At 42.4% G+C, this 16739-nt stretch overlaps 1 protein-coding gene across 1 annotated transcript in view; it reads left to right on the top strand.

Moving 5' to 3' along the window:
* The window catches only part of PTPRT (protein tyrosine phosphatase receptor type T), a 497897-nt gene that overhangs the window by 340747 nt on the left and 140411 nt on the right, over positions 1–16739 (top strand). The window contains exons 9-10 of the mRNA XM_058850913.1: positions 7269–7565; positions 8837–8946. Of these exons, the coding sequence (XP_058706896.1) occupies positions 7269–7565; positions 8837–8946 (407 nt within the window). The remainder of the gene's footprint in view (positions 1–7268; positions 7566–8836; positions 8947–16739) is intronic.

The following is a 16739-nucleotide window of genomic DNA, read 5'->3' as shown; positions in this document are numbered from 1 at the left end:
TTTAAAATGTTTGTTGTTAAAGAACATGATTGTGAAGGAACAGTGAGGATTTCTCTTCCAGATTGTACAGACATTAAAAACCCCACAGCTACAAATGAGAGAAAACCTGTCTTGAAGAAGAAGAATGCTTTTTTCTGCTGCTCAGAATAATTGAAGAGCCCCGTGCCTGTGGAGAGGAAGCCTCTCTTTTACTCACTATTTTGATTACCTTATTTATTTTTATAGAGATAATTTATGTTTTGTCAGTATCTAGCTTCTGTGTTACTCTGAGTCTCCCCTACTTAGTCCATTTGAGGATAACAGCAAAGCACACAGAGGAAGAGATAATAAAAATAAATGCATGTACGTGTTAGTAAAACAAACAGTTAAATATTTTATTGATGTATAATGAAATAAATTTTTAAAATCTGATTTTTTACTTTTGTTTGGCAAAAAATAAGTGGTTTACCTGCTTTCTAATCTCTCTTTCATTAGCATATTTAATTATGCTATTGTATTTAATCATCAAAATGCTCAGTAATGTACATTTTGTTCCCAGCCATGAATTGCCATTGCTATGTGTATCCATGATAGATATTTTTAATAAAATCAGTAATTACCCTTTATTGTTCTTTTAAATTGTTATTTTTTAAGTGTGTTAAGGAACAACAGGTTTGGGGTATAAAAGAAAGCAAGCTCTCATTTTGCCATTTCATAATATTATGAAATAAATTTCCTTTAAATAGATGCTAATAAACCTTTTTTAAAAAGCAGTGCTTAATTATCTTGAAGTTGTTTACAAGTGGAGTTTTGGCAGCTGAGCTCTGGCTGTAGCAGTGCTGGGGCAGGTGTTGGGAAGGCTTTGCTGCCAGCTCAGGTCCTGCACAGCCTCTGCTTTCCCTGTGCCCTTGGCCAGCACCTGGATTTGGTCTGGGAGTGTCACAGGCACATTTTGTAACAAGTGGAGGGGTCCAGATTGATCCATTTAAGGGCATTGGGGTTGTTTTAAACTTGTTTTGTTTGGTTCTGTTTAACAAAGTAAAAGTCTGAGATTAGAGAATGTTTTATGGGATTTGTAATGCATCAAATATTTTCTTTTTTCATATATATTTAATGTATTTTATATATATTTCCTTTTTATATATATTTTCAAATAGAAAATATCTTTCAGTGCAGAACTCTAAGTAAAATTTGCAACTGAAACAAAACCAGCTCAATAAAATAATGAAGAGTATTTGCAGTTAACTGAATTGAAATGAATATGTGATTTGCGAAGAGAGCTCGGTCCCTGGCTCACCTAACCACATAATCCATTTATTTAACTTATTTCCTATTTCTTTTATGATAGTGTGGTGGAATTCCACCTTCTTTATTGCTCAGAGAATGCTCTAAAATAGCCTGATTTAGTTCATCAGCTGTAATGACATCTGTTTCTTTGTACATAGTGACTGAAGGCCTGACAAACAGGTTGTTTGGTGATTTTTTTGTGTCAGTCTCACTCCTCTCTTCTCTTTTCTCTGTTGCAAGTCTTTCAGAACACCCCTTTCTGTATAATTGCTCACTTTCAGCTCTGTCTGCACCCTGTGGACCAGTGATGATATCTGAAGTGGTTTAAAAGAAAGTAAAAATTAGATCCAAATATTAGGGGGATGTTCCTTCCTCAGAGAAGGGCAAAGCCAAAACACTTCCACAGCAGAGCAAGACTGGAGAGCTCTGTTTAATCAGTGTTTTCATCTGTCACATCTGCAAAGGTATTTATGGCACATTTTGGCTGAGAGGCATTGAAATGTGCAGGAGCTGTGAGGGATGAGGCTCAGCAGGGGAACTGGCACAGAAGGACACATTGCACATGGGCTGTCCCTCACTCAGAAATGTCTGTCCACGGGACAGGGCTGTGGGAGGTGTTTGTGGGACAGGATCTCTTCCAAGAGATGAGCAGCACACGCTGTGGAGGGGCTGGGTTTACCCTGAATTTACACCTGTGAATTTTGCATGTAAGGTAAACCTCTGGATTATTTTTGCTCTGTTTGCCTTCCTGCTTTTTTTTAATAGTTGGTGTGTTTCCCTAGGCTTGTTTCATCCTGTGGAAATTAAGAGAGGAAGATGAGGAATAAGGAATAAAGTGGGGAGAGAGAAGGCTTCAGCTTTTATCTTACACCCTGAATAAAATCATTGTTGGACACATTTCTGTTTGGTTTTCCACCTGTAGACCAAGAACACTGTCTTTGAAAATCACAAAGGAATTCTTCCCACTGCTGGCTCCAGGCCAGGTTTGGTGGGGCTTGCAGCTCCAGGTGTCCCTGCTCATGGCAGGGGGGTTGGAACGAGCTTATCCTCAAGGTCCCTGCCAACCCAAGCCTTTCAGAGAGTCTGTGCTTATGAGTTTTGTTGCTGTTGCTTGAAAAATGGCCACTGTTTCAATGTATTGTGGGATTGAAATATTCTGTGAGCTTCTCCACCACTCTATGATGCTGACAAATTTATATTTTGTAAATAAAAATTAATTTCAATTTTTCCTGGGCTACAGAGGGAGGCTGTACCATGCTGATAGTTGGAGAACACAGGTTTTGGTGGCATTACAATCTTCTAGTGCACCCAATTTTCTTTTTATCTCCTCCCAGTCTGTCTAGAGGAAGGGCTGGGGACTTTCCTGAGGTTTCCAGATTCTGGATGGCCTGTGCTGGTTGGAGTGACTGACTGACTGATGACCTCAGTGTGGGTGTGCAGAGGGGAAGGCAGAATTCACAGTTACACCTGTTTTCTCTCTCTGTATCTGAAAGCATCAGTTCAGGATTCACACAAAGCTGCTGCTCATGCCACGCTCCTTTTTCTTCCCTTTGTGCATTCTCAGTCTCTGTAACCTGCTGCTGGGAAACAGAATTTAATCAGTGCACTGCTAATAAACTCTGCCTGCTGCTCTCCATAGGGTCAGGGGACACAGGCACAGGGCCCCAGATGAGGAGGGACATCTCCACCCGCTGTGGTGTCTCTACTGACAGCAGCAATTTCTTGCAATTAGGCTCCTGCAGCAGGTACTTAACCCGGGGGCAGCAGCTGATTGTCTGTGTTTAACTTCACTCCTCCACTCCAGCTCTGTGTTCAAACCCCAGTGTCCCTCCACGGCTTCCTTTCCTCTCTGTTCCTCCCCTGATGGAGGGTTACAGAGCTGTGACAATTGTTATTGATAATCTAAACCAACCTTTTCTTTTCTATGCCTCACCTTGAGCTAGAGGATGGCAGGGAACAAAATGAGCTCTGTGACACTCAATAGGGAATGAGCAAAAACAGCCTTAAAAGTCAGCTTTTCTGTGAAATTCTGATGGCAGAAATAGCAGTCTCTGGGCATTGTTTGCTCAACAATGTCTTTTTACCTGGACTGAGGACAAGATTCCACTGAAGGAATTCCACTGAAAGTTTGTTTCATTCAGGCCACTTAGAATTATCAAATCATTTAGGTTGGAAAGCCCTTTAAGATCGAGTCTAAGTGTTGGCCCAGCACTGCCAATCCCCACAGGGAACCACATCCCAAGTGCTCTACACCTACATGTGTTTTAAATACCTCCAGGGACTGTGACTCCAGAAGTTCCCTGGGCAGCCTGTTCCAACACCTGGCCATCCTTTCTGTGAAGAATTTTTCCTCATATCCAGTTTAAACCTCCCCTGGCCCAGCCCGAGGCCGTTCCCTCTCCTCCTGTCGCTGTTCCCTGGCAGCAGAGCCCGACCCCCCCGGCTGTCCCCTCCTGGCAGGGATTGTGCAGAGCCAGAAATTCCCCCTGAGCCTCCTTTTCTCCAGGCTGAGCCCCTTCCCAGCTCCCTCAGCCCCTCCTCATAGGACTTGAGCTCCAGACCCCTCCAGACCTGCACATCCCAAGGATCCCAGAAAGGGCTGCTGAGTATTTGCTGCAGAGTAATGAAAGGTAGCAAAGCATCAGTGGGTGATGAGGTATTAAAAGCACTGTTCAGTCCTTGACTTTGATGTGAATGTTCAAAATGTAATTAATGGTTCAGCCAGGCTGAAATGAAAATACAGCATTTGCACAGTGAAAATCCCAGAGACTGCAATTTTCCTTGCGTGGGTTCAGGACTCGTTTCAGTAGATCTGTGGCAGCTGTTTCATTGCTTAAGCTTCTTAAGAATTTCCTATTTTTCCCCCTCAAGCTCTTAGGACACATAGAAAATTTTACTTCAGGGTACACAGTTTACACCAATATCTGATCTCTTAAGTATTCAAATTGGCCTAGTCTATTTCTATCTTGGTTTGGTGGCTATCCTTGTATGGTTGATGCTGAGACACTTATTGGTAGCTTTTATTCCACTAGCCAAGTGCAAAGTTACTACTTCTCAAATATTTTCTTGCATTATTTGGAAGCTATCATTTGAGAATACAGAAATGAAGACATTTGTCCAGTTTCAAATATTAACACTGCCAGAGAATTGTACGTGAATTATAAATTTTCCTTATCTCTTGGAAGAAAACATTATGAAAAAGGTGATGTTAGATCCCATGAATAGGTGCTACAGACCTTTTGAGACTGAATACCCACAGAGCAAACAGGCAGAAGGAATTATACAGAGAGGACAGTAGGACCACTGCCCTTTAAAAACAACAATACAAAATCTCATCTTGGAAAAGGAGGCTTCTGCTGCAGAGGAAAGCAGTGTGGAAACAGGAGAACATTTTCAAAATTATACAGCCTCAGAACTCAGAAAAAAAGGAGATTGGAACACAAAAGAAAACTGGAGAGAATATTAAGCTTTCCAGGGCCAGCTTCTATTTGTTTATTTAATTCCAGTTTGGTTTCTTCCTCTCTGAACCTAAAATTTAAGTAGTTTTTACTTACTTATTCTCCCTCTGCTTAAAGATCTCGATGGCCACCAGATGTCAAACACTTGCAGCCAGGGACAGCTCAGGACATGGGTATTTGAGAGCTGGTTTAGGACTGCCAGCCTGAGAACAGATGGTTCTTGGGAAAGATGGGGTGTAGTGGGGTCTGCACTGTGGGTTTTACCTTCTTGATTTGTAACCAAACCCCTCTGTGCTTCATGGGCTGGTTCCTTGATCCAGAGATTGTTTCAAGCTCTGAGTGTGTGATGGAGCTTACAGCATTTCCAGCAAAGTTTTGAGCAGAGTTAGAAGCTGGTTGCAAAAAACTTTTAACAGAGTTTGGGGTAGGAAAGGAAAGGGCAGATTTGGACAGGATAAGAAAGGAAGCTAAAAACTGCAGGAAATCTTCCCTAACCCAGCTTTAGGCAAATGACTTGGTGAGGTGATGATCAGGTTGTTCCTTACTCACAGAACATCTGACATCCATTAACCAAACACCGTCTAATTGCTGATTCACGCCATGACATGACTGATTTAAAGCCAATAATTGTAATTAAAAACATAAAATAAGGCAATATAACATGAACATGGTGGTGAATTGCCATTTTCAGCTGCCTTCTTGCATTTCTGTGAAACGTTTTTTCCCCATCTCAGCCACATTCTGAGTTGGGCTCTGCAGCTGAAGGCTCGGTGCTGTGCAGAGCTCAGCAGGGCAAATATCTGCATTTGCTTTTGCTTTTCTTTCCATTGGATGCATCTCAGAATGGGGTTTGGGATTACCTTTGCTGTTTCAGAAGCTGAATATTTTCAGAGACCCATTCTTTTGTTGACCTAATTTATCTGTACAATTCATCTGCTGAAACATAAATTTCAGGGATTTATAGAAAATTAATACTTAGCATCTCATGCTAAGTACCAATCTGTATATTCATGCATTAAAATTTCCTAATTTCTAAATTAATCTTTTTTTTTTTTGTTTGACACAGAGTAAAAGACTCATTTTTTAGAGGTGTTTTCTGGATGCTGAGGGATTGACATGATTTATAGGGAAACCTAAACCATTTACTAGCCTTAGACCCCTGGTCTCTTAATATCCACCCCATTTCCAAAGTATCTGCACGTGTGTATATCTATAAAAAGATGTAGAATACTTTCCCATTGCCAGTCCTTAGGGGATTTTTAGAAGTAATTCAGAATATGCAGGTTGTTAAAATGTATTTTCTGCTTATGCATGAGTAGATTGAAGTCAGGGTGGCTGGTGCGTGCTTTACTTTCAAGAATTACTAGAAGGGTTTTTTCTCACTTTAATTATCTCTCAAAGAAGTGTGACTGGTATCCAGGAGTCCTTCCAACTTTTTTGTTCTCATGAAAATGTTTTTTGCATACGTTGAAGTCGTGAGAGACTATGAGAAGTGGGAAGAACTCTGAATTGTGCTATAAATTAAGAAACTTCATGTGAAATTATGTATTTTCTGATTACCTTGTTCAGGTATATATTGAGCAAAAGAGCAAATACAAGTTGAAGAAATGTCAGATAAACAAACTGACATCTGTAGAATTTTTATGGTCTGACTTATCTGAAACATTGATTTTGCTCAGTCATCCTTCATTCTTTATATCCACATGTCTAGTGGCACATGCATTTATATTTTATATAAAGGGCAGAGTGTAGTCAGAGCATTTGAGTTAGTCTGTTAAAAATAAATTAAGGAACAGCAGGTGAAAATTATTCCTCCACATGAATATTCAAAGTGTACCTCAGCCAGATACTGGAGAAAGAATAATAAAGAGCAAAGAAACTTTGATGGGACCAAGGCGTGGAGATGATCTGAAATTAAAGTTTTATTGGCACAAGGTTGAGATGACTCAGAAAACTTACTCAGGAATGGCAGGATCTGTCACCCCATTGCCAGAACATCCAGGAGTTTAACAGATGAGAGGACACTGGAATGTTGATCCCTCAGTCTTGATTCTTTCACTCTGGGGCTTCAGTGGGAGCAGAGTGGGTTTGGGGGTGCCAGGAGGGTGGAGGGGCCATGGAGCTGAATTCAAAGCTCAGAGACTTGAATTCATTCCTTCCCCAGGGACCATTTCCTGTGTGTTTGCTTCACTTAGGGCTGGACTCACCAAGGTCATTAAGCACTGTCAAGAAGGCTGTCAGCTGCTATAATAATTTTTTTCTTTGTAAGAATGAAGAAAGCACAGCTTGCCCACTCCTTACCTGATGGAATCCTGTTGCCACTGTTGGGTTCAGTGAGATTTCACAGGAATCAGGAGCACAACCACTGTTCAGGGATTTCCAGGAGAAACTCATGAACCAGAATGCAGCTGTGGATGTTCATTTCCCAGTCAGTGTGCAGACAAGAACACCCAGGCCGTGGAGTGTTGGGAAGGAAGCACCATCACGGATGAGTGCCTTGTTTCAATCTCAAACCATGTTTGTATTTCTCCTCCCGCTCCCCAGACCCCGTGCACGGGCCGCAGAACGTGGAGGTGGTCGACATCCGCTCGCGGCAGCTGACGCTGCAGTGGGAGCCCTTCGGCTACGCCGTGACGCGCTGCCACAGCTACAACCTCACCGTGCACTACCAGTACGTCTTCAACCAGCAGAAATTCGAGGCAGAGGAGCTCATCCAAACTTCCTCCCACTACACCCTGCGAGGGCTCCGGCCCTTCATGACCATCAGGCTGAGGTTGGCCCTCTCCAACCCCGAGGGCAAGATGGAAAGCGAGGAGCTGGTGGTGCAGACCGAGGAGGATGGTGAGTTGTGGTGGGGTGGCTTGGTTGGGTTTGGAGGGAAGATTCATCTTCAAGTTGTAAATAACAACTCTGTTCCACCAGAATGGTGCAGCTTCCCTGGATGGTGTGTCTGTTCTGAGTGTAAGACTTGTAGATTTAAATGATTTCCATTTCACAGCCATGTTCTTGAAAGGGCAAAGGTCCCTGAAGTGCTTGGGCACTTAACAGTCTGAGCAACTGTTAAAGAGCTGTAGGTTTAATTCATGTTCTGAACCACCCAGCAGCTTCCTTTATCATATGGGAAAATGCAATCCTGCTGTTTATTGATTTTCCTTGTGCCTTCAGACAAAAGAAAGCATCCCCAAAAATGTATAGTTCCTTCCTTTCCATAGTGTAGCTTTTCTTAATAGCGGTCTTCTGGCCATCACATTTTGTAGAGATCTCAGAAGCAAAATTAATTGTGGGTATAAAAGGATGGTTGTGGATAGAAAAGAACAGTTTTGTAGATGAACTGATGGAAAGCTTCAAAGCACTGTTATCCCACCTGAGCTATTTCAGACCAAGGACTAAATTCCTCTGCCTGGGCTGTAGAAGTTGCTGTCCTAAGCTTCAGCTGAAAGTGGCTCCTCCAGCCCCATATATCACATGGGGAGACACGAAAGGATGGCAGATATTTCAGAAAAATGAGCAGGGTTTTTATCAGACAGGCTTGGGAATGCATTTACTTGGTTATCTCCCACGGCATTAACATTTTGCTGGAGTAGGTGGATTTTTGAGCTGGCCTTGTAGCTGTGATGAAATATAAATCTTGCATTGTTTCTTTACTAAACAAATCAACCTGACTGATTTACTAAGCAAATCAACCTTTCCTATTGATAAAGGTGTGCAGCCCCATAGTATCTCCATGCCAAGGTGCAGTCTGGCTGTTTAGGTGGAGAGCTCTGCTGTTGTGTGGGTGGAGAAGGACAAATTAAATTCCCTGCTGCTGCTCTGCTGTACTGGAATAAAATCATACTGAAATTAGCATCATATTTTCATGGGTTCTGATCTTATTTGTCACATAGTGGTTACATTAGGGTATTGTTATTTGAACCAAAAGTTGAAATATAAGCCTTTCACATTGATTGCAGCTTGGTAATGGTAGTGCCTTGAGGGGTTTTAATTTTTAATTTTATTTATTTATTTTTAACACTCAGCTTTCTGTCTGGTGGCCTTTTGGTGTCTCATGTGTGTGCAGCTGGAGCTGGTGGAGTTTTTAACACAGTTTGTTGGGGCTGTTTTCCCCCCTGCAGTTCCTGGACCCGTTCCCTTGGAATCCATCCAAGGAGGACCTTTTGAGGAGAAGATCTACGTTCAGTGGAAGCCTCCAAATGAGACAAATGGCATCATTACACTCTATGAGGTGAGAAGAACAGATTGTTGTCAAGGAATACGTGCCACAGGGCCCTTTTCATGTGTGTCTAAGCCAATCCTGAGCTCTGAGAGATCTCAGCAGGTGCTAAAAGAAGCCTGATTAAAATAGATAAGAATCTTCAAGATAGTCTGTTGCTACCACTGAAAAATTTCTCAGTTCAAAAAAGTGAAAGATTTCTTTCCAATATTTGTAGCAAATTGAGAGCCACAGATTTCCCCATGTCTCAGGTGCCCTGTTTCCTTCTGCAGCTGCTCCAAGGTCTGTTTTCATTCTCTTTCTTCTTGAGGTAAAACACTGCTAGGTTTTATACCTACACACTGTAATGATTCCTCTTTGCCTCTCACCAGTCACAGCACTTCTGGCAATACCAGCAGAGTGGAACTGTCAACCCTTACCCCTTTTTGAACATTTCAGTGATAATATTTGTCCATCCCAACAATTTCTCTGATGACAAAAAAAGTGTAGAGCAGGATATGGGATGATCACTGAACCAGCCTGTGCTGGATGAGAAATAAACAATTAAATGTGATTCTAGAGTGTGTCAGTGGTGGTGCTTCTTGTGAAGGTAAGGAATTATTACTGCTGTCATGTGCTGCTGGTGAAGCTCTCCATAATGTCACGTACACCCAAATGTGTGGAACAGGAATGTTAGAGGAGGGGGTCTTTAGGAGATCATGTGAAATGAAATACAGTCCTACAAGAGAAGGTAAAGGCGCTTGGATTAAATAGCAGAAGCTGGTGCACCAGCGCTGGTGAGTGTGTGTCAGTTTATGGGTTCAGTATTTACCTCTGTAAGATTAGAGAAAGTAAAAATAATTTTGTTTTTATGGTGACATAAAACCCCTACCTGTGGCTTGTGCAGCATTTTTTGACATAGGGGGACAAGAACCAATATTTCACACTCTCTTTTTTGCAAATTCACTTTAGAAAAGCCACAGGTGCAAGAAGCAGCTCTGCCACCAGTGATGAGGTTCTGCCCCTTTCCTCTTCCACTCAGCCTCTCCATTTGGGGCAGGATGTCCTGTGATTTGTCTCTCCCAGATGTCCTTACTGGCACTGGCTCCCTGTCACAGTCCAATGGGAAAAATGAAGCTGGTTTAACATCACTGAGATCTTACACTCCAGCAGGAGCAACACATGGCATTTTGTCCTGTAACTTTTATGTCATTATTTGGCTCACAAAGACCAGACTGAGTTTGATACAGCAACATTAAACAGATGAACAGAATTTCCTCTTCTAATTTAGTGTTTCAGCCGGGCTGAAATCCTTGACTAAGTCTGGAGTCATTGTTGGTCACTGTTGAGACACTTATGAGTGCAGGGTGCAAATCATCTGTCAGTGCTAAAACAGAACCAAGCCTCAGCATTCCATGGTCTTTGAGGGTGTCTGTGTAAGGAATTAGGCAATAAACCTGGCTGTGTTTTAATCTGAAAAGAATCAGTTACAAGTTCATTTCTTTCTGGCAGCACAGGTGACCTATAACAGAATGTATTATAAAATAACCCATCAAATGATGCAAATGATGCAAAAATAACTCCTTTTAATTTTTAAAGAAGCAGTTTCTTACTAAAATATTGCCTTGGGCTTAGCTTGTTGAAAGGACTTCAGCAATCTGAGTAGCTTTTCTGGCTGAGCAGCTGCATGAGACACTTTAATGCCTGCAGGGTTGTGATGCATCATGACAGTGCCTTTGCCCCTGAAGTCACATCATTGCTCCAGTCTCAGCGGAGACACAAACAAATTTTTCTTTTCTGATAATGACTCTCTGCATATTTGGCAGCTGGAGACAAAGAGAAGTCAAGGTGAATTCAAACTCTTCCTCCTTTTCTCCAAAAGGATGAACATCCGAGTGCTAGAAACACCCTGAGAACCAGAGTGCCTGGAGGTTGTCACGATGAAAATGTTGCCCATTCCTGTCCCTTCTTCCATATGAAAATTCCTAGAGAACCTTTCCACTGTCCATGGAAGGCTGAGACAAGTACATGAGCTGGAGATAAAAACACAGGAGAGCAGGTGCACAGCCTGCAGATGGCCAGGGCACTCTCAGGGTGGTTTGCTCCCTTTGGAACATGGGGATCCCTGCAGATGGAACCCACACAATTCCTGACACTGTTGCTGCTGTCACTGGGAATTCTGCTCTGTCCTGGGAGATTCAATGATCTTCCAGTGTCTCTTTGGAAGCTCTGCAATAGTGTTGCAGTTATTAGAGAGAAAAAAAATACAAAGGCCTGTGAGCATTTATTAAAGAAAAAAAAAATCCCTGTAAAGTATTTATTATATATTCTCTTTATGAACTTGAGTTTGTGGTGTCAGGTCCTGCATTACACCTGGAGGTAGCTGGCTAAATTCACACATAGGATTGTGAGAATCTCTCAAACCCCTCTGGGCACAAACCCTCCTAATAAAAACAAATCAAACCCCACCTTCTCCTCCTAAGTTATAGGTTCCCTCCTCACCATCATCATCACAATCTGATTAATTCTATCTGGATATTGTATTTTCCCTCTAATTCTGTTTTTAAAAAAATGTTATAAGCTTCTAAAATGCTTCAAAATAATCATGCTGTCTGTTCTATTTGCATCCACTTGCTTCCCTTTGGGACTGATTTTTTTCTCAGATCCCTAATCATTCCTGCAGCTCCCTGCCAGATGTCCCTATAACCCAAATTGCCATTGCAGTTTTCATATCCACTGCTTGGGTGCCAACTGGGCTGGGATTCAGCAGCACAACCTTCAGCAAGTCTTTTTGCAGCCAGAAACGCTAATTTCATAATGACTGAATGCTTCTAAAGAGCCTAAACAGAATGGAAGGACCTTAATGAACCTTTTTGACTTCTGGAAGTCTCTTCTGAGATTTTTCCTTCAAAATGCTATTATTGCCCTTTAACAAAGCAAGAATTTGTATTTAAAAGTGGTTTAAATCCCTCTGCATTCAGTTGCAGAATTAATTGTTTCACTGGGTACAGAAACAGCTGGATTTTTAAACAGAGGGACCTTTTAGATCCCTTATGATTGCAGTTCTAGATCCTTCTCTGATTGCAGTCTCTTTCTGGGGAGCAGAAGTCTCTTGTTCAAGACAACCTGGGAAGCTCTGGGAATTACAAATCAGTTAAACACTGCTGGAAAATTAGGATATGAGCTGTGTAGAAAGGGAGGATGGAACAGATCATTGTGGGGTGCTGGGGAGCCCAGCAAAGCTCCCAGGTGTGTGGTGAGACAGGAGGTGTCAGCCTGTCTGTCCATCAGGAAAGCCAGGGAGATGCACAGGCTGCTGTTGGAAGGTTTAAAGCCTCTGACAGGTCCTCAGGTGGCTTCAAGGTGTGGAGGCACCTACAGGAGGCAGGCAGAGCAGTCTGTGCTCACAAACTCAGCTGACAGCAGAGCTGGGCTCTGCTGGTTCCTTGGTTTGGGTAAGATGCTCCACACAGATGGTTCTGTGTGTGGCACTCATGGAAGAGGCACTGTTACACTGTTATTGTTCTTATTGTCCCTGGGAGCAGCCTGTCAGTGGCATAATTCAATAATATCTCAGTAATCCTGCCCCACAATCAGTCTCCTGGCACACTGAAGGCACCACAACTTGTTGAAATTTTTATTTTAGTTTTTTTTTTTTTTTTAACCAGTCTTGAAAAGCTGCTGTGCTTTAAAATCCCTGATAATCAAATGCTGCTCGTTGTCCTCACACCATGTGGGAATTAAGCTTCAAAGCCTTTGTGTACAAAGACATGCAACAAAGATTTATTCCTTTTAATTTATTTTTTCCTAAGTGTGTGTGAAGTCAAACTACCATCAAACAGACTTACAGTGTCATTGGGCTACAAGGGCAAGCAATCTGATTTAAGGTCATGGACCAGCTCTACCACTAAAATTCTTCTGCTTTTAGATGACATAAGGTTGTCTTACATGTATGTTTTGTGCAGACTTGCACCTAGAAAATTTAAGTGAACAAAACTTATTTATGTCTGCATTTTGCTGTTCCTTTGGGCTGCTGAGAGCTTTCAGGAGCACTCTGTAAGTGATGCTGCCTTTTGCCTTTGTCAATACATTTTTTGGTGTATTCTATTTCTCAGAATTGTCCGTTTTTAGAATATTAAACAGGAAGAAAGAAAAAGAAACCCACCTATCATTGCTGTCTGCAGTACTTGTCATGTTGCTTGGGGGAAGGCATTGTCAGGGGTATTGCAATCCTACCAGCATGGAAAGGGTGGATCCCAAATATTCAACTCCTTGGCTGGAAAAATGGCTCTCAGACTGCTGAAGTCCATTCTGTGAGCATCTAGGGGTGATGTTGAAACAGCAAACTCTCTTTTTAAACATTGTAAGGTGCAGTCCTGTAATCACTTATGTCCTCATCTTTAGGATTGTTAAATCCCTGGTGGTTTGGGGGAAAAATAAGGATGCATTTGAAGCTTCTAACTAGCTAGTTTTGTCAGTCACTGTTTCTGAAACGCTGTAAATCTCTATTTTGATGCCAGGAATAATAATACAAGGGACTTTCATACACAATTTCAGCTCTTTAATGGGATGCTTGGAGCCTAGTACATCTAATCCCAGTGGATTTGAGTTTAAATTGCACTTCAGAGGCTACAGATCCTCTTAGTTACCATGTAAAATTGCAGTCTGCCCTTCTTCATCTCTCCAGTTGCCAATATGCCATTCCTTCTCCATCACCTCACTCCCTTTTGCTCTGCAGGAGAGGTTGTTACGCCAAACTGCCTCTTTAGAGCATCTTGTATAAGGTCAATATTTGTGGGATGCATTGCCTGTATTTATAAAAGGGTGGAAACAAATTTCTTCCACCCTTGGCCCCTGAAAGTGCATGCCTATTATAACAAAAAGCAGGATTATCTGGTGTGATAGCTATGCAGGGATATGCATCCATTTCTATTCATAGCCCTTTTCTAAGCTGTTCAGGAAACCTGATTTTTTAAAGATAAAATCTTTCCAGCTAAAAGATGTTGCAGAAAAAGGTTTCCCAGGAAAAAGCTGCAAGGATTGGGAACTCAGCTTGGCTTAGTCATTTTTTTGTTTATTTAAAGGGTTTGGGGTTTGGTTTTTTTTGGTTGTGAAGGGTGAAAAATGGCTCCCACAGGAAGGAAAGCAGCGACCACAAAATCTTGCAACCGATTTATATAAAGCTCTACCATTGAAATAGTGGAAAGATGACAATTCTCAGAAATTGCCTTCAGTGAGAAGTGGCTTTGAATGTTCCCATGAAAATCAATCACGTTACAGCCTCTCAATTGCAGTCCATGGATGCAGGAGACTCCGGGGATGGAGCTTTCTCACCTGAGCTCTGCATTGGACCCTGCACAGCTGGGGCTGCGTTTAGCTGGACATTAGTGGAACACCCTGGAGACCTGCAAAGGGCTCAAAACACAGGCAGTGATCAGCTAAAGATGGGTCTTGGGTCTTGACTTTGTCACTCATCTGCAGGGACATTGTTGGGAATTATTCCCTGTTCATCTGCAGGGACATTGGTGGGAATTATTCCCTGTTCATCTGCAGGGACATTGTTGGGAATTATTCCCTGTTCATCTGCAGCACTAATGCTGTTTACCTCTGATACTGGATTTATAAGATGTATTGTTTGCCCAGAGCCCATGAAAGTCGATTACATCAAGAATAAGGGTTTTTTTGCGTCTGTGCTATATTGAGTTAGACTTCTTTAATAATCTAAACTAGCAATGGAAGTGTGTGGCCATATATCATCTGTTCAAGTGTGAAGCTCTGTCAGCCCTGTTGAAGGCTGTGTCACCCTCTCAGTGACGTGTCAGGAAAGCTGTTCCCATCTACCCAGCTCAATCAGATCTGGAGTTTATGGCTCTTAGCACAGAAGGGCTCTGGAACAGGGCTGGGCTGGCTGAAGAGAAATTGTTTATTTTATGCCTGCTGACTGTAGTATTTACTGAGCACTTGGTGAACAGGTTGGTTAAACGCTGCCAGTGTTCTGGGCTCCACTTAATAAAGATTCAGGCCAGAATATGGGAAATGAACGGTGCTGATTGAGCTGATATATTATCATTTCTTGGCGACTGAGAAGGGTGATAAATCTGAGCATTGCTCGCTCTCTCAGTAGCTTGGGATGCTGTGTTAGTCACAGATCCTGTGGCTCTGTTCCTAGAACGAGGCAGGGCTCAGTCAGACAGCTTTCCAGTGAAACTTCAGCATCACAAGCTCACAGGAAATGTCTTTCCCCCCACCCCACAACCAGTGGCATCCCACAGAGACCTCCTCCTCCCCACCCCCATGCTGTTTAATCAATTGTAATAAATTAATAGTGTTTATAAGCTCCTGTGTCAGCACCAGGGTGTGTGCCTGAGTGCCCCTCCTGCCACACACAGGCCCTTCTGTGATCCCACAAGGAAAGCACAATTTGCCTGTGTGCAGTAACACAGAGGGCAACAAATGCAGCTGTTCTGCTGGAACAGGATGGTTTTCCTTCCCCATCACGTCTGGAAACATCAGATGCCGTGGCAGGACTGGGGTTGGTTGGGGCTCTGTTGGTTTTAGGTGCTGTGGGGAGCTCATGGGAGTTAGGCAGGGCTCTGTGTGCCTGGAACAGCCCGGGGTGATGGCTCTGCCTGCCTGCTCCTGCCTCCCCAGCCAAGGAGAGCAGCAGCAGGGAGGATGCTCCAGATGCAGGCTGGGGGTTTACTCAGGGATTGCTCCCTGTAGGAAAGAGCCTGCTGTATGGATGCCTTAGGATTTCAGCTTTTATATTTCCCATCTATTTGTAACCCTGCAGTTCTCAGTGTATAACTCTAAACTCCACACACAGTGGGAGCTGCTGCTTTCCCAGTTTGGGCAGACACAACAATTCCTCTCCAGGCCTGGCAATCAAGGACACCTCACTGCCTCAGGCACCCAGAGATGGAAACAAAAGTGAGTCAGGGGCAGCAAATTTGGGGTAAATGACTTCATTACCTGAAGCTGTAATTGGAATATTAACCCCCAATATGCAAATGAACCAAACTCATAAAAGTGTGAAACCCCTGTGACCCCTGGTCCATTTTGGGTGCAGCCCCTGGGGGGCTTTGTCTGACCTGGATGTACCTGAATGCCCTTCAATAAATAGAACTGCTTTTTATTCTCTTAATTTTGTCTGGCCTCTCATTTTAGGTATCCCCCACAAGGCATCAGTTTTTACTGCTCCTGTTCCTCTCCACCCTGTCCCAGATACTTTAACACAGCTTTAACTTAGGAAATGTTTAAATGGTTTCCTAATTAGGGATGCTTTTCTGAATAAGAACCTCAAAGAGCTTTTGAACAAACTTCTTCCAATTATACAGGATTCTTAATTGTGTGTTACTCACTTGCTGTTACTTGCAAGATGTGCTTAACTTGGGAGCATTTCTTAATGATGCTTTTTAAAATCCTATGGTTTCCAGTAGCATCTTAGAGAGAAAATGAGAGGGTTTTTCTGAAAACTCAGATGTCAGGGTTTTTCAAATGTATGACAACCTCCAGGTAAGTAGCATACTTGTGTTATAAATAGAATGAATCAACTGTTTTTAAAAAAAATTGCTTGATCAAGCTTTTCAGAAATAAAAGCATAATGTGGTCCCTTGAGCACAACAATTTCTTTGATTACCTTTTTATTGTTCTTTTGAAGCCAATAGACATGCAGTGATATAAATCCCATGCAAATGAGAAGATGTTTGGTTACAACAACACTTTCTTTATTTTTTTTAAAGAGCTGAATTATTTTAGTGTGCACATTGTGCTTTTTCTAAGCCAAACTAAATGATAAGAACTGAAAAAAATTCCAACTTATTCTT

This window comes from Poecile atricapillus, chromosome 15 (assembly GCF_030490865.1).
Source record: "Poecile atricapillus isolate bPoeAtr1 chromosome 15, bPoeAtr1.hap1, whole genome shotgun sequence".
Taxonomy (NCBI): Eukaryota; Metazoa; Chordata; class Aves; order Passeriformes; family Paridae; genus Poecile; species Poecile atricapillus.
This window is presented reverse-complemented; position numbering and strand designations above follow the sequence as displayed.